This window comes from Hippocampus bargibanti, linkage group LG17 (assembly GCF_051943395.1).
Source record: "Hippocampus bargibanti isolate YZ-2025 linkage group LG17, ASM5194339v1, whole genome shotgun sequence".
In the NCBI taxonomy this organism is placed as follows: Eukaryota; Metazoa; Chordata; class Actinopteri; order Syngnathiformes; family Syngnathidae; genus Hippocampus; species Hippocampus bargibanti.
The window spans coordinates 4068394-4089382 of NC_142750.1; the positions used below are offsets into that span (position 1 = coordinate 4068394).

Here is a 20989-nt window from a genome sequence, read left to right on the forward strand (position 1 = left end):
GCTGAGTGAGAAACTAAAATGAAGTGCATGAAGTCATTTTGTGTCTTCCACAACCTCCCCAAAATAATAAAAATAAATCCAGCAAAAATTCAAAATTCAGATCCTGTAAACTATTCCAAACCTGCAAAAACAAAATACACTAATTTGGTGTGCTCACGTACCAAAGTGCAGTATAAGAATTGTAATTGTAAGGAATTGTATTTTTGTTTTGCAACCCAACCAAAAATCGACAATTAAAACAGATCTGGCCCCCGTGCCAGGGGTTTGACACCCGTGGCTTAACTCTGAAATTTGAGACTTTGTTCAGAACAAGGTCTGCGGGATCCTTGATGTTAAGATTACACGCGATTGTCAGAGTGTTTTATGTCACGCATGCCAACAACATGTCTCACATCCGTCGGTCTAACTGTGTTGTTTCTCATTCCACAGTGTACAAAGTGTGCAACCCTTACATCACAGTCCCAACGATGGATATTCAAACAAGAAATGTCACATGCTTCCCAATTCGGAAAAAGGAAATTGAAAGTAAAGGGGTTTTTGTGGCTCGGTGCCCAGTTTTGTTTCTAAGGTAATCGTCACTCTGCAAGCTCACAGCAAACAGCTCAGATAAGAGGATAGTCGCTGACGGAAGGTAAGAGATCTTTTCTGATTTTTGCCTTTTTCAATTGAACGTGATTCTTTTTAAACTGAACGTGATTGACAACTATATTAATATTTCTTTCTTCAAACAGAGAGTTGTCATTTGTTTTCTCTAACAATTTCAGAGATTTGTTCTGTGGCAACCGCGCCCAACAAACTATTCTCGGGCACGCAACTTGGCATTGTTTAGCTATTTACTCACCAAGGCTTGTTTTAATCATGTCAGGTTTGCAAGTGATTAGAATTTTTTTTCAGTCATTCACTGCCAGACGTGCAAAAATGTGTCCACTCCAGTGCCAGGGTTGTTATCATTGTCACTCGAATTCCAGGACCCACAGAATAGTGAGTTTGAGACTATATAAACATTCAATACACCGTAAGAAACCTTAGACTTATTCTTTCATCAGGAAATAGTTAATTCCTAAATTAGATGGGTTTGGAGTTACATGAGCTTGAAATAGGGGTGGCTGTATAAATTACAATACAATACATTTGATTTATAGAGCGCTTTAACAACAGCTGAAGCTGTAACAAAGCACTAACATGGACAAAAGACAAATGCTGCCCCATTGTAAAAGGGAAAAACACTGCCAGAGGTCAGACCAACGCTTTATCGGCACCCCCGCAAAAAAAACCCAAAACCCGAACAAATTAGGGAATGGCGCGCTACGTCGTATTTTTATTTCCCAAATAATTTTGTGAACGGCAGTGAATGAGTTGAGTACCGTATTTTACAGTGTATAAGGCACCCCCAAAAGCCTCGGATTTTCTTCAAAAGATGACCCTGCACGCTGGTGCGCCTTATATAGAAAGTCATATTGAGCCACAACAGGTCTCGCAATGACTGTCACCAGCCACCAACTCCATCACCCTAAGTAGTGCGTAACCCCAGCCTATACCAGAGCGCCTTATGTGGTGTGCCTTATGTATTGATCTATTATATTTGGAAAACTTGTTTCATTCATTGACGGTGCGCCTTATATATGGGCAAAGTTTGAAAATACACCATTCATTAGGGGTTACGCCTTATACTCCGGTGCGCCTTATACACCGTAAGATACGGTAACTCAAGTGTTCTAGAAGAAAAACTCAACTCAAATAAAGTCCGATCAAACAGTTCAAGCAATAACTGACCCTCCCTCCCCACTCTTTGCAGAATGAAGGTGTCTGGAGGTTTTGCACTTTGCTGTGCTGCTCTGCTTCTTTCCATCGCCTCCGTCTGCGCCCATCAGAGGCTCAACTCCATCAACGATTTGAAAAAGGTCAACTTTGGCCAAACGGTGCCCAAACACAGCCTGGTGCTGCTCCATTGGTTTGCCAACACGGTTAACATTGACAACGACAATGTCATATGGCTGACCTTTGACGCAAACCTCGGAACGTACGGTTCGCATCACTACGGAAACTACGAGCGGCTGTTGAATCCACTGCCTCAGGGATACCGCTACTACACTGTCGGTAATCTCTACCAAGGCCGAATGGATCTTCCCGATTATGTCCTCGACCCACCAGATGAGGCGTACCGAGGAAATAACCGAGACCGAATCATATTCCGAGTACGGGAGGGCGACACAGGCTGGCAAAACGGTGAGATCATCGATGAAGTTTATATCACGCAGCATTACGACAATTCCAACAAGGGGACGCGTTATGATCCTGATCACACGTACCAGATCACAACCAGCCTCTTAAGGCAATTTAGAGAGTTTTCGGCGGAAGACAACCAAGGCAAATCATTGACGGAACTCCGGGATGAATTTGGAAGCAACGTCGACGATTCACAACTGAACTCGTTCAAAATCTCCTGGCGCGAACTGGCTTGCCTCGGATTGCTGTTGTATATGGTCGTGGAGGAAAAATACCAACGGCACAGAAGAGCGCAGCCCGCCGCCAAAAGAAACGTGCAGCCCGACGCCATCATCAATATTCCGGATAACAGAGAAAACCGCCACGTTGCTGGAAGAAGCTGGCCCGAAGCACACACTCGAAGACATATTCACCTTGAAGTGACGACAGGAACGAACGGAAAAGCCAAGATTCTTTGGCGCGGTGTTCCCGAATATCGCCTCATAGATTGTGTGATGGTGGCGCTGTATAAGGACAATGACGCCCAGAAAGTGATGTATTCTCACGTGATTAGTACCGATTCGGGCCACGTTGACACCTCCGTACTCCTGAACGTTGGCCTCCAGGCCCGGCTTCATATGGCAAAGACAAAGTTCTGTTTCTGGACGGTACCGGCTCAGGAGATATGGAGAGGAGAGGAGTTTGCAAATCCGGAAAAAGTTCGGATCGTCGGCTACGACGCCAGCCTACAGCTGTTCGTGAAGGACGGCAAGGCCTGCGCTCGCTTATTTGTCAACAGGTCTTTTGAAAATTGGAAAACGGAGTTCAAAAACTCTTGGGTGGGCTTCTATGCCAATTCAGTCAAATCCAATGACGAATACGAATGGTGGCAGTGGCAGTGGGCTACCAAATTCAAACCGGGGTCCGCTCCTCATGACCACAACCACCATGTTTACGAGTATCACTCAGGTATGACGATAGCCTCGGGAGTCCAAGCGCGATTCATTCTCAGGAATGACATTGTGATGGCGCAAACGTCAAGCTGGAGGTGAACGTCAATTCCCAAAATGTGACACAACGCTAAGGATAATGGCATAATCTTAGTAGTTGAGCGTAAGCACCTGGATGTTGATTGATCTGTATCAATGAGTAGCTTGGAAATTTGCTGTCGACATGATCTACTGTACAAAACTTAATTGTCGTATTTTCCGGTGTATAAGGTGCACCGGAGTATAAGGCGCACCCCCAAAGAATGGTGTATTTTACAACCTTTTCCATATATATGGCGCACCTTCAATGAATAAAAGGTTTTCCCAATACAGGTAACTTTCGACTTACGACCAGTTTGACTTACAACCACCCTTACTTACGACCATGAACTCCAGAACCTATTTTTTTATTTTTTTTATTCTACGCCTGGCACCGCAACGCGCTAGCAGGCCGGCAACGCGTACGATAATTTTGACCAGCCAGCCAGCATCACTCTCGCACAACAATGGACCGTGTAATGATGTGAATGGATTTCGACTTGCGACCATTTTATGGATGGACTTGCGACTTGAGACTCAATATTACTCAATATTATGGACTTGCGACTCAATATTACTTAAATATAAGCCGCACCTGCGTATAAGGCTCAGGGTCATCTTTTGAAGAAAATCCAAGGCTTTTGGGTGCGCCGTATATACCGGAAAATACGGTATTATGAATGACTATTTGGAGGGACCCACGCGCCAACAGCTGAAAACTTGAAGACAATCTTTTTTTTACTGCCCCCCACCCCGAATGACTGTCATGTGGCACCATAAGGCAGATTTGACATTTTTTTGTCAATTCTTTTTCTTATGGGTCCTCCCCCACTCAGTCATATTGTGAGTTTGTATAGATGTCTTTGTAAAATGAAAAGAATAAATATTTTCTAATTGAACTGGAGTGTGAGTTTCTGAGTGAGGACATTTTGTCACGCGTGATATTTCAAGAGGAACTCTTGAAAAGCAGCCCTTTCTGGTTCTGTTGGCCGCCGTTTGTCTACTGGTGCCTCTGTTGACGTGTACAGGCGCAAAACTTTCTGCCCACTTGTCTTGGTATGCAAGTAAAAAAGCGTTATCAGTTATTCGCGGTGTATAAATAGAATACACTAATAGCTACCTAGCTATTAGCTAGCTAGCTTTCTATCTGAGTTATTCCGTCCGGGTCGAGTGAACGCTGGCGCATGTGGCTGCCGCTGCTCACACAACATTTTTTTTCTTATCTTGCGACTGTAAAGTGACACAGACTGACAGTTTTGAAAGGCGCTTATAAATGAAATGTATTATTATTATTAGGTGTGATAATGTAGGAAACAGGAAGTGGCTATGATGTCATTTGTTATGTTCGTCATATCAGAAAAATAGTCATGAGTGTGCCTCCGCGGCTTTAATGCTAATTGTTCTTTAATTTAATTTCATAGTTTTTATTTAGTTAATTAAAAATATTAAAGTATTGTATTTAATCGTTTATTTATTTATTCTTGTATTTATTTTATATTCAGTTATGTGTATATTATTTAACATTAAAACATTTAAAAAATAATCTTTTACTTTATGTTCACAGTTTTGTTAAGCGCTTTGTACTGGATTGTGATCGCTTGAAGATGCACATTTTGTCCACACGGGGGTGCTAAAAGACAGATAGAAACAGGGCACCATACCGGCTATTTTTAACTCCAGTTACAATCAATGTGATGGTCGGCGAGTGGTACCCCAAAACTTTCAAGTACCACATCAAAGTGGCAATTCCAATTTTGAACGCCTCAAAACTCAGAACTCTTGCGATTAAGTCAAGTGGAAACCACCATTAACTCATTCACTGCCGGACATTGGATGACCTTTATTCGTCTCGCAGTAGAGAAATTTGCATTTCACAGCAAAGTTATGAAAGGAAGAGGAAAAGAAAGAAAGAAGTAGAAAACAAAATACAGGAGCTGCTAGAAAGGCAGCCACTCTCGCGGCGCCATCTTGAAAAAAAAAAAAAACTAAATAGCATATAACATGACAACACAGACACAGAGAGTCATTCATTCTTCAGCACTAGCTGTACCCTCCTTCTGACATGAAGCAGTTCTAGATGAAAGAGGAGAGGATCAGAGCGTCCTTTTCAGCAGTGGATCAGGGACGTCATGGTGGAATGTGCACATCGACTACATGTGCAAAATGTGTCCACTCCAGTGCCAGGGTTTTTGTCATTTTCACTAAAATCCCAGGACCGACAGAATATTGAGTTTTAGGCTGGAAAAAAGCGCTAACATGGAAAAAAAGAGAAACACTGCCCCTTGTGGAAAGAAAAAAAACATTGTCAGACGCCATGGCCAGTGCTTTATCGGCACCCAAGCGTCATATTTTAAATTCCCGAATAAATCCGTGAATGGCAGTGAATGAGTTAAAATAGTATTGCAAGTGTGAACAGAAATGCTTTTTGGTTACTCACGGTCAGATGGCCGAGTCGCGGTGGTCTCCGTGACGACAGGCGGCACCCAGTCGACTCTGCTGTCAACCAGGCAGGGCAGAGGTGCACTGGGCGTAGGAGATGGCAGATGGTTGTTGTTCTCTGTCGCGGCGGCTGACACCAAAGCATCCGGTTGTCTGAAGCTGGGAATCTCCGGCCTGCGAGCCACTTCGATCGGGCTGAAAATAGATGACGGGTGCTCCGCTTTTCTCTGAGGCGGCTCGGGGATTCGAGAAACGGGCGCGGATGAAAGCTGGGCGTCCATCCTCCTGGGAGGTGGCGGTGGTTCGTTAGACCGCCTGATTCCAGAACTGGAATTGGGGTTGGGGGAGCCGTCAGGTGGGGTGCTCCGACTCCCCAAGCTCACCTCGGGTCGCTTAAGACCAAAACGAGTGATGCCGGCACTGGGAGAGTTATCGATCTGCTTGGAGGAAACCTCAATGGAAATTTCCGTTCGGCGAGAAGAACCCGAGTCGGGGTGACGTCCCCCTGATAACTCAATGCGCCTCATGCCCGTTTTGGGGGATCGCGGATTGGAAGAATCGGATGGAGACGATTTGGCGGAGTAGTAGTCAGAGTTACGGGAGCTCAGGTCATAACTCCTCTGGCTGGAAGTGGAAGAGAGCGACGAGCGGAGGGGGTTGGTGGTCCGACGAGATAGAGGTGAGGGGTGTGTGGACGAATCTGTGTCCTCCACTTCAAATGACCTTTTCAGAGCTGGAAAACAACATATTTCTGGTTAGGCATGAAACAAAAGACTCACATGGGCTTGATTCAGCCAGAACCCATCCTACCATAAGTATGCAAAAAAAAAAAAAAAAAAGCGCAACAAAGCAAAGCAAACATGAACTAAAAACGTCAAGTGAGGCAGGGCCGGAAATGCTTGTATTTTAGCGCTCTAACAGAGAAGTGTTTGGTGTTTTTTTTTAAACTCGCATTCTTTTATTTCATCTAAGACGTGCAGCTACTTATGAAACTACAAACCATCACAACTGCAGACGATAGGCACAAAGTGCTATGCGCGTGGAAAATGTACACCGTATTTACATTCCAAGCACCTCCGTATTGCAATGCTTCTTTTTTAACCTGCAATGCTCATCTTCTCTTCTACATACGTGTCAACTTATGTTTTCCCCGTATTTTATACATTTTTTCCATCATTTTGAATTGTGTACACTGTAAAACTTTTATACGACCAAAAAACTGTGGTTATCAAGTCTTTGTCGATGAAGCATGATATGCGTCACATTGCTTTCGTTTGATTTTGTATTTATGTTTACGTATTTGAAGTCCGGCATTTATGTTGCAATCGAGGAATCAACTAGTTAAGAAGAGAAAAACTCGGGTCAAAAAAGAATGGGAGAGTCTCCAAGGTGAATACGCTGGATGGATAAGATTGTCGACAAAAGGTTCTCAGTTTTCGTTCTGCATTCTGTGTAAAAAGGATGTAAAATTTGCTGCAAGTGGATTTTATGATGTAAAGAGCCACTTTAAAACTGCCAGACACGTGAAAAATGTTCCATTGACCAAACACTTCGTACATACAAAAACACAAATTATCTGTTTTTATTCTTGCTATAAGTAAATAATGATGTGTCGGGTTGTGTTTGTAAGGTTTGTTTTCGCTTAATAAGGGGAATTGCCAATCATTAATAAGGGGAGCAAAAGTAATACTCGATCATGTCTTCTTTTCCTTTCGGCTTTTCCCTTCAAGGGGTCGCCACAGCAAATCAGTGTCCTCCATCTTTAGAGGTTTGATCATATATATATATATATATATATATATATATATATATATATATATATATATATATATATATATATAATCGCTGCGTACGGTCGATTATGAAAGGTAAATTGCATTTCCGCTTGTGTTAGCGTTTTTTTATCATTTCAAATAATGTACGGCGTACTACAACCTTTATACGGGAATTGTAATCATTTATAAGGGCAGCTATTAGCCAAGGTTAACAGGTATGCTTAAAACCAACGTTTATTTTTGCAAGAATAAACATAAACGCGAATCTCACCTGTCCTGACGCGCTTCATATAGCTTGACAACATAGCCATTGGTAAAATCCAAGAAAAAACACTCGCTGGATAACAAACAACGCTCGTCGTCGTCCAAACAACAACAAGCGAGCGAATACAAACGGCAAACTGGCGTTTGAAGTTTGTACTCAGAAATAACTTAGAGACGCGAAATGTTAGAGAATTTACGTCCAATGTTTTTCAGTCGCGGTTGGCATTCATTACGAACACCTGTTCACCCGACTGCGCATGCGCAAAAATGGCGTCACGCGCTGAGTGATTGAATTTATTCGATCAAAAAACTTTACGTTTAAAAAATTAAAGTTATATTGAAAACTTGTTTGTTTGCTCATATATTTGTATTTCCTACATTAATATATTAAAAATAAGACTCATATTTTTTTTGGGGGGGTGTCCCAAACCAATTAAAAGGTTAGCTCATCAAGTGTACTTACAACACATTTGCTACACTTTGTGGTACTCGTTTTTAAAATTGCTGTGTATTAACAAAATAACATACACAACATCATAATTTCATTTCATCCCTCACAACAAGCTCTTTATTCATCACATGATGTCATTTCAATGGCTCAAACTGGCTTTGCTACATATTTGTTAGCTAACACCGAGTCCGTTATGCTCTGATTCAAAATAATCTGCTTTAATGTTAATTATTAAACATAAATAAATAAAATGTCCACACATCAAAGCATCAAGTGATAAACTCAAGACTTGTTTGTTGACTTTCATTAAGTTTTTATGCTATTTCCAACCATCTCGGTTTTGATAAAAATATGAGATAGAAGTTCTAGTTAGTTAGCGTAGGAGTGAAGAAACTAATGGCTAGCTAGCTTTCTATCTGAGTTACTTCCGGGTTGAGTGAAGGCCTAGCTAGCTATCTGTTAGCTATCTATTAGCTAGCTTTCTATCCTAGTTACTTCCGGCTTGAGTGAACGCTGGGGCGTGTGGCTGCCGCTGCTCACCCACAGAAAAACTGATCCTGTGACTGTAAAGTGACCTTGAGAGTTTTGAAAGGCGCTTGTAAATGAAATGTATTATTATTATTTAATCATAACTTTGACATAATAACATGTTTGCCTGTTGTTGTGCTAACTGTGGCGTGTTTCGCCCTGTGTTGACAAGAAAGCTAACACGCGGGATGCCTCGTATGGACGAACTGGAGACAGTTGTCAGCTGTAGGTGTGTGCGGCTGTTTAAACACAGCTGGAGTGGAAGGTTAAACACTGCATGTGCAGGGACGTACTTCACTTTTTTTTTTTTTTTTTTTTTTAGCGCTTCCCTGTTTCGGATCTCTTCTGACACTGAACATTTGTGTTGTAGCCTCGTCACCCACAAGCAATCCAGCTCCAGTGGAATTTCCTCTCCCTGAGCCAGCGAGTCTCCCAAAAAGCAAGGAGGAAAAGAGGTCAACGGAGAGAAAAGAGATAAGTGGCAGCTGCAGCGACAAAAAAGAAATCAATAGAAGCCAGATGTTTGCTTGCTAGGTTATCAGAGACGTGTTTACGCTGAGCGCAAAGATCCTGTTTTGCAAAAAAAAAAAGAAAGAACGTGAACTCTTTGAGCTCTTGGGGGAACAAAATGATATTCACCGCATTGGTAAACCGAAGAGCCCAGAAGCTCGCTGTTTTTTGTTTGTTTGTTTTGTTTTTTTGTTGGAAAAGGATAGCATAGCCTGCAATTCCAAGATGGCGGCCGAGTAGGCAGCCGTCTGCAAGTTCTCTCACGAGTCTTACTTTTTTGTTTTTGTTTTTGTTTTTGTTTTTGTGTCAATTTGAACAGATACGGCTTGTTATTCAGCAGTTTTGGCCATGACATTCATCAAAGAGGAGACTGCTGAGCGGTTGCGCCTTTTCAACAGCATGAACATGCCAGCACTGTTTTTGATCGGGAGGAATGTCAGTGCCATTTAACCGTCATGGCTGGACAGCTCTGGGGCGATTGTGCTTTTTTTTGCACCTGTAATGGGCATTATTTTCACAGCCCCGCTTTGTTCAGTGGAAAGGTCGGTGCTGTTGGACAGTCTGCGGCTTGGAATTGAAGCGGATTTACAGTCAGTGGGACAGGAGATGTGAGGCAATCTCTTTTTGTCAATGGATGCTACAGCTTCATGTTTGCTTTCGACATTTAGCTTGTAGCAGACGTGCATATTCCACCACGACGTCTCGGATCCACTGGTGAAAAGGACACTTTCATCTAGAACTGCTTCATGCAACGAAGAGGCTGCAGAAAGTGCTTAAGATTGAATGATATCACATTATTTGTTAGGTATTTTTTTGGTAGTTTTGACTTCAAGATGGTGGGGTTGCCTTGATAGCAGCTTCTGTATTTTGTTTTACTACTTCTTCCTTTCCTTTCCTCTTACTTTTATCATGTTGCTGCTGTGAAATGTAAATTTCTCCACTGTTAGACTACTAAAGGCTAATCCGGGCGCTTTCCGGATTTTGAATTGTACAACTTGGGCGGAGTATTTTCAACTTTCACTACCGCAGAGTTGTGCTGTGTTCTTACACTGGTGAAATGAATGCGTGGGCACGCAAAAGGCCATCCAGGGGAAGTACACATTTCACCAAGAAGAACAGTGGCTCATTTTGTGTCGCACGCACGAGACTAAAAGCATGATTGTAAACCACATGGCCGACATTTCTCCCCCTCACCCCCCCCCCCCCAATCCTTCCCCGGTTGTTTTCTCTTCAGAACGTCGTTTCTCTTGTACGGTAGAGTACCACACAACTTTTTGCATCCCCCACCGATAAAAGTCACAGGAGGGGGGGGGGGGGGGGCCTGAGGATGGACAAGCTGCTGAGAGAGGATGAACAAACAGAGGATGAAGATGAGTGAGAATGTGGTTGGGAGACAAGGGAGTGGTTGCTGGCCAGGTGTTCTCCCTACACTAGGGGTTTCCGAAGCTTTCACAGGGGACCGTTTAACCTCTACTGTCTTAAAGACAATATGTGGAGTGAAAATAATCCATACAAAAAGAAAAGATACTTAAAACAATACATTCAAAACATAAAAAAAATGCATTTCATTTTTGGTATTTCATGTAGAAAAAAAACCCACAAATGACCGAATGTCGCGGCTTGGAATTGAAGCGGATTTACGTGATATGTATCTCTTTGTCATTGGATGATACAGCTTCATGTTTGGTTTCAATATTTAGCTTGTAGTATAGATAGAAAGCTAGTTAGCTAATAGATATCCTACAGATAGCTAGATAGATAGCTATGCAGCTATATAGCTAACAGGAAGTAACTCAAATAGATAGGAAGCTAGCTAGCTAATAGTCAATAGATAGTATTGGGCAGCATTTTCACAGCCCCATTTTGTTCAGCGGAAAGAGCGCTGATGCATATGTGGAACTGCCGCGGCTTGGAATTGAAGCGGATTTACATGAAATGTGGACAATCTCTATTTGTCAATGGATGCTACAGATTCGTGTTTGCTTTCGATATGTAGCTTGCAGTAGATGTGCACATTTCACCATGACGTCCCTGATCCACTGGTGAAAAGGAAACTTTGATCATCTCGTCTTTCATCTAGAATTGCTTCATACAACAAAGAGGGTGCAGAAAAGTGCTAAAGATTGAAGACTGCATGTTTTTGTGTTACTACGTTTTTGTAATTTTTTTTTTGTCGCCGCGAGAATGGCTGCCTTTTCAGCAGCTCATGTATTTTGTTTTTCTACTTCTTCATTTCCTTTCCTCTTGCTTTCATCACTTTGCTGCTGTAAAATGTAAATGTCTCCACTGTGAGACTAATAAAGGCTAATCCAATCCAATCCAATATTCTGTGGTTCCTGCAATTTGAATGAAAATGACAAAAACCCTGGCACTGGAGTTGACACATTTTTGCACATCGTCTGGCAGTGAATGAGTTAACCGTGAAAAACGAGGGATTACTGTACTGTATATGTATATGGCTGGCTAGCTAGCTAGGTATCTGTTGGCTATCGATTGACTAGCCAGCTAGTTTGTCGTCTATTTGAGTTACTTCCGGGTTGAGTGAACGCTGGCGCGTGTGACTGTTGCTGCTCACCCGCAACAAAAACTTATCCCGTGACTGTAAAGTGACCTTGAGAGTTTTGAAAGGCGCTTATAAATTAAATGGATTATTAGTATCGATTGACTAACTAGCTAGCTTTCTATCTGAGTTACTTCCGGGTTGAGTGAACGCTGGCTCGTGTTGCTATCTGTAAGCTATCTACCTAGCTAGCTATATGCTATATATTAGCTATCTAGCTCACTATTAGTTATCTATTAGCTAGCTAGCTAACTTTCTATCTATGTGTGCTTTTACAGCAGCTCCTATAGTTTTTGTTTTTCTACTTTCTTCCTTGGAAATTGGAAATGTCTCCATTGCTGGCTCGTTGGCTGGCCATCTATTAGCTATATAGCTATCTAGCTTGCTAGCAATTTAACTAGCGAGCTATTGGCTATCTATTAGCGATCTAGCTAGCTTTTAATCTATTTGAGTTACTTCCAGATTGAGTGAACGCTGGCGCGAGTGGCTGCCGCTGCTCACACAAAAAAAAAAAAAAAAATCCTGTGACTGTAAAGTGACATTGACAGTTTTGAAAGGCGCTTATAAATTAAATGGATTATTAGTATCGATTGACTAACTAGCTAGCTTTCTATCCAAGTTACTTCCGGGTTGAGTGAACGCTGGCTCGTGTTGCTATCTGTAAGCTATCTACCTAGCTAGCTATATGCTATATATTAGCTATCTAGCTCACTATTAGTTATCTGGCTGGCTAGCTAGCTAGGTATCTGTTGGCTATCGATTGACTAGCCAGCTAGTTTGTCGTCTATTTGAGTTACTTCCGGGTTGAGTGAACGCTGGCGCGAGTGGCTGCCGCTGCTCACACACAAAAAAAAAATATCCTGTGACTGTAAAGTGACCTTGAGAGTTTTGAAAGGCTTAGAAATGAAATGTATTATTATTATTATTATTATTATTATTATTATTATTATTATTATTATTATTATTTGCTATCTACGATTACCCTATGAGAAAGAAAAAACTGTAACCTGCCCCAAGGTCAAAGACATTTTTGTACATTGACAATCAAGTAGAAATACTAATGAAAGTACGTATATTTAAAGGTACCCTGAGATAAGTCATTGTAAGTATAATAATATACTTTTGAAAAGAAAATACGAGGCTCTTTATGGTCAGCAGCACAGCACGCCCATATTGTGAGTCAGGTTCCTGAGGAGAAAGAAGGCTGATTGCAGCCTTTTTTGGGCTTGGCAGCTACGAACTCACAACGGCATTAACACAAAAACAGTACAGAACACTTTTAGAATGTTTTTTTTTCGCCGCCTTTTCACTCCACAATGACAAACGTAAAAAAAAAAAAAACAACACTCCAGTCCCCCAAATCAAACATGTGGAAAACATCGCAAGCTGTCAGGGGGTTACGTCGTCACTGACAAGAGCGAAAAAGGCAGCAAAGAGAGAAAAAAAGCAGAACGCAACTAACCTTCAAAGTCTGATATGATCCCTTCCAAGTGAGCGTTGACTGTGGAATCAGACATGTTTTTTTTTTTTTTTCAAAGGGGGGTGTGGGGGGGTGAGGTAGGGAGTGTGTTTACCCCTGTGAGGGTTCCCTTTCACCCAGCAAGGAAACGTCGCCCAGAGGAGCGATCCAGATTTTAAACAAATCCCAAATTTGGAATCCGGGAGGAGGAGGAGGAGGAGGAAGAAAAACTGCAGAACCGAGCTAAAGGCGTTCTTCTCCGACTCTGCGTACTTTTTTTTCACAACTTCTTTCACCTCCCCTCTTTTTTCCTCCCCTGTGCTTCCCCTCACTCTCTCTCAACTCCCCTCCTCCCCCCTTTCCTCACGTCCATCGGCGCTTCCCTCCCACTTCCAGGGTTTATTCACGGGCCCGCTTCCTGTGACCTCAGTCACATGACTGAAAGCTCCTTTTAGTCAGCTGATGGAGCTGATTTTAATAATAATAATAATAATAATAATAATAATAATAATAATAATAATAATAATAATAATAATAAATTTCATTTCTAAGCGCCATTCAAAACTCAAGGTCACTTTACAGTTACAGGATAAGTTTTTCTGCGGGTGAGCAGCCACACGCGCTAGCGTTCACTCAACCCAGAAGTAACTCAAATAGATAGTTAGCTAGCTAATAGATAGCTAATAATAATAATAATAATAATAATAATAATAATAATAATAATACATTTCATTTCTAAGCGCCTTTCAAAACTATCAAGATCACTTTACAGTCACAGAATCAGCTTTTCTGCAGCCACACGCGCCAGCGTTCACTCAACCCGGAAGTAACTCAAAAAGATAGCTAGCTAGCGAATACATCGCTAATAATAATAATAATAATAACAATAATAATACAATTCATTTCTAAGTGGCATTCAAAACTCAAGGTCACTTTACAGTTACAGGATAAGTTTTTCTGCGGGTGAGCAGCCACACGCGCTAGCGTTCACTCAACCCAGAAGTAACTCAAATAGATAGCTAGCTAGCGAATAGATAGCTAATAATAATAATAATAATAATACATTTCATTTCTAAGCGCCTTTCAAAACTATCAAGATCACTTTACAGTCACAGGATCAGCTTTTCTGCAGCCACACGCGCCATCGTTCACTCAACCCGGAAGTAACTCAAATAGATAGCTAGCTAGCGAATACATCGCTAATAATAATAATAATAATAATAACAATAATAATACAATTCATTTCAAGCGCCATTCAAAACTCAAGGTCACTTTACAGTTACAGGATAAGTTTTTCTGCGGGTGAGCAGCCACACGCGCTAGCGTTCACTCAACCCAGAAGTAACTCAAATAGATAGCTAGCTAGCGAATAGATAGCTAATAATAATAATAATAATACATTTCATTTCTAAGCGCCTTTCAAAACTATCAAGATCACTTTACAGTCACAGGATCAGCTTTTCTGCAGCCACACGCGCCATCGTTCACTCAACCCGGAAGTAACTCAAATAGATAGCTAGCTAGCGAATACATCGCTAATAATAATAATAATAATAATAATAATAATAATAATAATAATAATAATACATTTCATTTCTAAGCGCCTTGAATCAGAAGCATTTTGATCTTTTTTTTTTAAATCTTCTGGTTGATCGTTTTGGCGCATTTGCTGGATTATCGTTGAGCAAATGCGTCTGACAGTTCCAAGGTTGGATGTTTTGAACCTAATGTTCTGTTCTTTAAAAAAAAAAAAAACAATTCCAATCAATCTCATGATTGGAATGAACATCACAGCCAACCTAGTGCTTATATTGGAACTACGGCGTGTCGCGGACATACTGTACCTCGGCATGCAGATTTATCACCCCCCAAAAAAAGGTTGGTTTTTAAGCAAAGCAAAACCGGCAATCGGCGAGCAATCCCATTTTTTTCTGCCACTGGCCCATGGAAAATATGAAGAACAAAAAAAAAAGCGATGATATTCCTGGCTGCGCAGAAAGTAGCACACATGGCTGGACTATCAACACATGAAGTAAGCCAGATTTCAAATCTTTGGCGCGGTTAATGTGCCTAAACACACAAGCAGCCAAAAAAATGAAATAATCTTCCCTTAGACTCATACAAGAAATTCTTTCAAACTTGTCTTTGACGTAAACCACACAACGGGCCATACAGTGATACCTCAGTTTACGAACCCCTTGGTTTACGAACTTTTCGGTTTACGAACGTCACATTTTTATGAAAATTTTACCTTGGCATACGAACTTCACCTTGCCATACGAACTTTTTTATACTGCCTCAATGAGTGATATGTCGTTCACAAACGAGCCTGTTCTTCTAACAACAAAATGGCAGGCAACTGTTTTTGTCCTCTATTCCCCTCCCCCAGTCTTCGGTTAAAGCCACGTGATTGGTCAAGAACGCAGCAGTGAGGGGGGGGGGGGTGTTAAACATTAAAGAGACAGGCAGACGACAGTGAGAGAGTTTCAACTTTGATAGTTCAAAGGCAGAGTGTAGACTGCAAGGTTAAAATATCCCATCAATCAGGCTTCACAAACAACCCGCACGAGCCATCTGTACACTTGATGCAAAAAGCTATCAACCCAGCTAAGCGGAACAAAATTGATGAGGAACTAGGTAAAATTAGCGCAGAGAAAGCACCTACAAGGAATCATTCCTCAAGATGGTGAAAGAAGAAGGCTACGTTACTCGTGTTTAATGCTGATGAAACCGCTACTCCATTCCATCAAGCCATCACCGACCCTCACAAAGGTAGATAAAACGACTTTATTATACAGTACAGTTTATTTCTTTCATGATAATACCATAGCACATTTATTATACATAAAATAAGGTATATTTTGTGTAGTTTTAAGGCTTTTAGATTAGAACATTAGAAAAGTAGAAAATTACATTTTATGGGGACCTGGGAACGGATTATTCTCATTTTAATGGTTTCCTATGGGAAATTATTTTTTGGGAGACACACTTTTCGCCTTACACATTGTCTGGGAACCAGGTATCACTGTACTTGGCAGCGCGGCATAATCCCCACCAGATATGTCAAATTTCTCCAGCAGGAGGCAGCACTGTAGCTACCAATAACCCATGTTGCCAGGGGCAACCGTGTTACACTGTAAACTGATCTCCTTGTGTTGTTAAAAGAGCGACATGTGGAGAATCCCACTCTGAGACACAGCCTCATCCCACCAGTGCAATTCCTCACATACAGTTTCGCACACCCACGCTCACTCGGCGAGTACGCATGTGGCAGATGCGCGCACATGAAAAACGTCTTTTTCAACCGCACAAGAACGTAAATTGGCTTCCTTCCACTGCGTGTCCTTGCAAGTTCAGACGTTACTCATCTGCTTCAAAAACCGTCGCGCCGGAACACCGCTTGAATATCGTTTCTATTGAAGCCAACTGTTAAAAATTGATCTTGGTCAAAGTCCTGCACTTTTCTTTTGGTTAATGAACTGCAAGTAGACAATGGAAATGCAAACAGAAAAATAAGGGAACTGGCTGACAGGGTGGATGGTAGCAGAGGATATTTTTGGCTAACGTTAGCATCCGTGGTGGATCGGCAAGGCCGAAAAAGCCTTCTCTGCTGGACTAAAAATATCAGAATCACGGACTGGTGTTAATTATATTTTGTTCATGAATTCTTATTAACTCATTCACTACCAGATGTGCAAAAATGTGTCAACTCCAGTGCCAGGGTTTTTATCATTGTCACTCTATTTCCAGGAACCATAGAATATTGAGTTTTAATAATAATAATAACAACAATAATAACAACACATTTCATTTATAAGCGCCTTTCAAAACTCTCAAGGTCACTTTTCAGTCACAGGAGGAGTTTTTCTGTGGGTGAGCAGTGGCAGCCACACGCGCCAGCGTTTCACTCAACCCGGAAGTAACTTGGCTAGAAAGCTAGCTAGCTAATAGATAGCTAACAGATAGCTAGCTAGGCCTTCACTCAACCCGGAAGTAATTTAGATAGAAAGCTAGCTAGCTAATAGACTGCTAATTCCATAACTAAGTAACTCGGATCAAAAGCTAGCTAGCTAATAGATAGCTAACAGATAGCTAGCTAGGCCTTCACTCAACCCGGAAGTAACTCAGCTAGATAGCTAGCTAATAGATAGCTAAGTAACTTGGATAGAAAGCTAGCTAGCTAATAGATAGCTAACCGATAGCTAGCTGGGCCTACACTCACCCTTTTGTGATGTAATGTAGGGAAAGATGCACATCTGCTACAAGCTAAATGTTGAAAACAAACACGAAGCTGTAGCATCCATTGACGTAAAGATATTGTCTAAATCCGCTTCAATTCCAAGCTGCGACAGATCCACAACTGCTTCGGCGCTCTGCACTGACCATCCAGACGCAGACTGTCCAACAGGACCACAATAACAATTATTATTCTTGACTGCACATTTGAAAATGAGTTATTTATTAATTTGTTCTACGCTTTATAAGTAATACGTGGAGGAAATGAAACATCCTAATGGTTTCCTCAAATTCATAACGGCCCTCGAGAGGAAACCGTAACCACAATGTGACTCGGGCAAAAAATGACTATGACACCCCTTGCACTAGAAGCAGTCACATAAAAGTAACTGTCGTCGTTTCAGGACTATGTTTCAGTCGTCATTAAAAATCGTTTTAATGGTCATAGTAGCAGCCAATAGTCCTGTTGGAAATATGTAATGGCGTGTTCATGTTTTCCTTTGCATGCCCCCCCCCCCCCTCCCACCGGCACTATTTATCTTTTTCGCCTTCTTCCTCCTTCATTCACGCCGTCTCCTCGGTGAGGACGAGCTAGGTACAACGCCTTATTATGAACGTTGCCGTGACAACAAAGACAACCAGACAGTCCCGTGCACCTAACCCCCCCTCCAACACCCCCTCTGAACACACACACACACACACACACACACACGCACACACACACACACACAATCAATGTACAGCTTTGTCTTATACTATTGGTATGTGTGTGTGTACCCATTCAGAGTCCTCACTTTTACTGTTATTTCAGTTTCAAGTCCACTTTATAATAATACATTTCATTTATAAGCGGCTTTCAAAACTCTCAAGCTCACTTTACAGTCACAGGATAAGTTTTTCTGTGGGTGAAACTAGTTTGTTAGTTTACTTTGTTAGCTTGATGCTAACCCATAATGGGAAATTCGATAGACGAGCTAATGAAAACATCCCGCCGATGTTCCAGTCGTTTTATTGCTTTCTTTTTCAAAGAAGTTGAAGCAGGAAATGCAGTTAGGGGGGATACCCGTGTTGAAATGTAACACTTGTTCTTCTGTAAAAATATCAGAAAGGGTAGTCCTCAGTCCTTATCTGGAATTACCCGCACCTCACAAAAACAGTGCTAGCTATGTGCTATATTAGCTATCTGGCTAGCTATTTGCTATCTAGCGAGATATCCACTATCTAACTGACTGGCTATCTAGCTAGGTATCTGTTGGATATCTATTAGCTAGCTAGCTAGCTTTATATCTATTTTAGTTACTTCCGGGTTGAGTGAACGTTGGCGCGTGTGGCTGCCGCTGCTCACCCACAGAAAAATACATCCTGTGACTGTAAAGTGACACGTATCTTCATGTATACATGTAACTTCATCTGCATTAGCTTTAACAGCGGAAGACTTGACATGCTAGTGTCTATTTGTGTGTGTGTGTGTGTGTGTGTGTGTGTGTGTGTGTGTGTGTGTGTGTGTGTGTGTGTGTGTGTGTGTGTGTGTGTGTGTGTGTGTGCCTATTTATCATGTGCAAAGCTTGTCACCCTGGCATAACTATGGCGACAGCCGTGCTCAGCTTGCCGTCCATTTTATATATATTTATCCTCTTCCGCTTTCTCAGCGTGCCGCTCGTGGTCCGTCTTACATTTGAGTCGTGCATGTGCAACTTAAGACGAACAGCTGTACATTCAAACATACTCGCGATACATTACAGTTTTCTGCCATTTACACTTGTCTTTTTTACATGATGTGTTGTTGGAAATATTAATGTAAAAAAACGTGGCAGAAATGAAAATTAGAAAGTAGAAAATTATGTTTTATGAGGACCTGGGAACGGATTATTCTCATTTTAATGGTTTCCTTTGGGAATTAATTTTTGGGATACACACTTTTTCGCTGTACTAGCGCTATTCTTGTTTGTTGACACCCTGAAAGAAAGTGAGTACTTTTGCCACCTTCTCATGATGAATATCATTGGAAAATATTTCAAACTGTCCCACGTTGTATGTGCTTTCCCCGCCACCGCGCCCACCCGCCGCCCCCCCTGCACAACCAACCACATGAGCGCATGCACAGCTGTACTGACAGCAGCTGTTTTTTTTTCATACAAAATGTGCAACAGCAGCGCACACGCTAGCTTGGTGCGACTTGATCAAATGCAGCACCTGTTGGCAACATGACTACGTACGTGCATAAGCCACCTTCCATGGAAATGATTATCAATAACACCCCCCCCCCCCCCCCCCCCCCGCGACCTCAAGCGCCCTACCAGGGGAATAACTTAAAAGGATGGAATGGACAAGACAGTATTGTATTAGACTTTTTTGTTAGCCTCACTGCGCTCACATATTGTTCTACTCAGTGTGTTGTCATGGTGACCGCCATAACATGGCCGCCACTGGGTTCAACTGCTTGGTCCAAAACTAATTTATGGGGGATATTAACAAAGATATTTTAAGTAAAAAAGAAAAAAAAAAATCAATAAAACTCATGCCAATGATAAAGTGTTCAATGCTAACTATTTGAAACCAAATAAACATAAAAAACAATAAAACATCCCAGAAAAGGCTTGTCAGAATCAGAATCTTTGAATATACAGTAAAGTCTCGTTATATCGATATCGGATATATCGATAGTCCCGGTTATATCGATACTATTTCTATGCACGCACGGAGAAAATTACATGCAAACAGGGTCGGATATATCGATAGTCCCGGTTATATCGATATTTTTTCGGACTCCCTTGAATATCGATATAACGAGACTTTACTGTATATATTCATATTAAATATATATTTCGGTTATTGTTTAGAGTTAATGGCGACAGGGGAAGAAGCTGTTTAAATGTCTGGTAAATTTGGCGCGTATGGATCGGTAGCGCCTTGCTGGAAAAGGTGGTGGGCAGGGTGCGGAAGGTCCAGTAGGATTTTCCATGCCCTTGTCTTGTTCTTGTAATGTGCAAATCCTTAAGAGTGACTGCAAAGTGACCTTGAGAGTTTTGAAAGGCGCTTAGAAATGAAATGGATTATTATTATTATTATTATTATTATTATTATTATTATTATTAAACAGGAATGCGTGTGCCCGTGTGTCTGTGTGTGCGCTGATAAATGAAATGTATTACTATTATTATTACTATTAGTTGTATTAAGCTCATCCTGTCTACTTGATATCTAATTTAAAAAATAAAATAAAATTATTACTATTATTATTACTAATATTACTATTACTATTACTATTACTACTACTGCTACTACTACTACTATTACTACTACTACTATTACTAGTACTACTATTACTACTACTACTACTATTATTAATATTACTAGTACTACTATTACTACTACTACGACTATTACTACTACAATTACTACTATTACTAGTACTACTATTACTACTACCACGACTATTACTACTACAATTACTACTGTTACTAGTACTAGTATTACTAGTACTACTACTATTACTAGTACTACTACTAATATGACTACTACTACTACTAATAT

At 41.2% G+C, this 20989-nt stretch overlaps 2 protein-coding genes across 5 annotated transcripts in view; one reads left to right on the forward strand and one right to left on the reverse strand.

Annotated features, from left to right (window-relative positions):
* LOC148885296 (neuronal-specific septin-3-like) overlaps positions 1 to 20989 on the reverse strand; it is a 51283-nt gene that overhangs the window by 15165 nt on the left and 15129 nt on the right. For 3 of the 4 annotated variants that reach the window (XR_016117984.1, XM_089017922.1, XM_089017924.1), the window contains one exon: positions 5671 to 6405. Coding sequence is in view for 3 of the 4 variants with exons in the window: in XM_089017922.1 (XP_088874048.1) it covers positions 5671 to 6405 (735 nt within the window). In the remaining variant the exon portion in view is untranslated. Of the gene's footprint in view, positions 1 to 5670; positions 6406 to 13222; positions 13491 to 20989 lie in introns of those variants that run through there. The other variant, XM_089017923.1, reaches the window with a different exon arrangement.
* Positions 333 to 4368, forward strand: LOC148885297 (uncharacterized). The gene is made up of 2 exons (XM_089017925.1): positions 333 to 631; positions 1796 to 4368. Exon 2 carries the CDS (start codon positions 1797 to 1799, stop codon positions 3255 to 3257), a length of 1461 nt encoding a protein of 486 aa, XP_088874051.1. The 5' UTR covers positions 333 to 631; position 1796; the 3' UTR covers positions 3258 to 4368.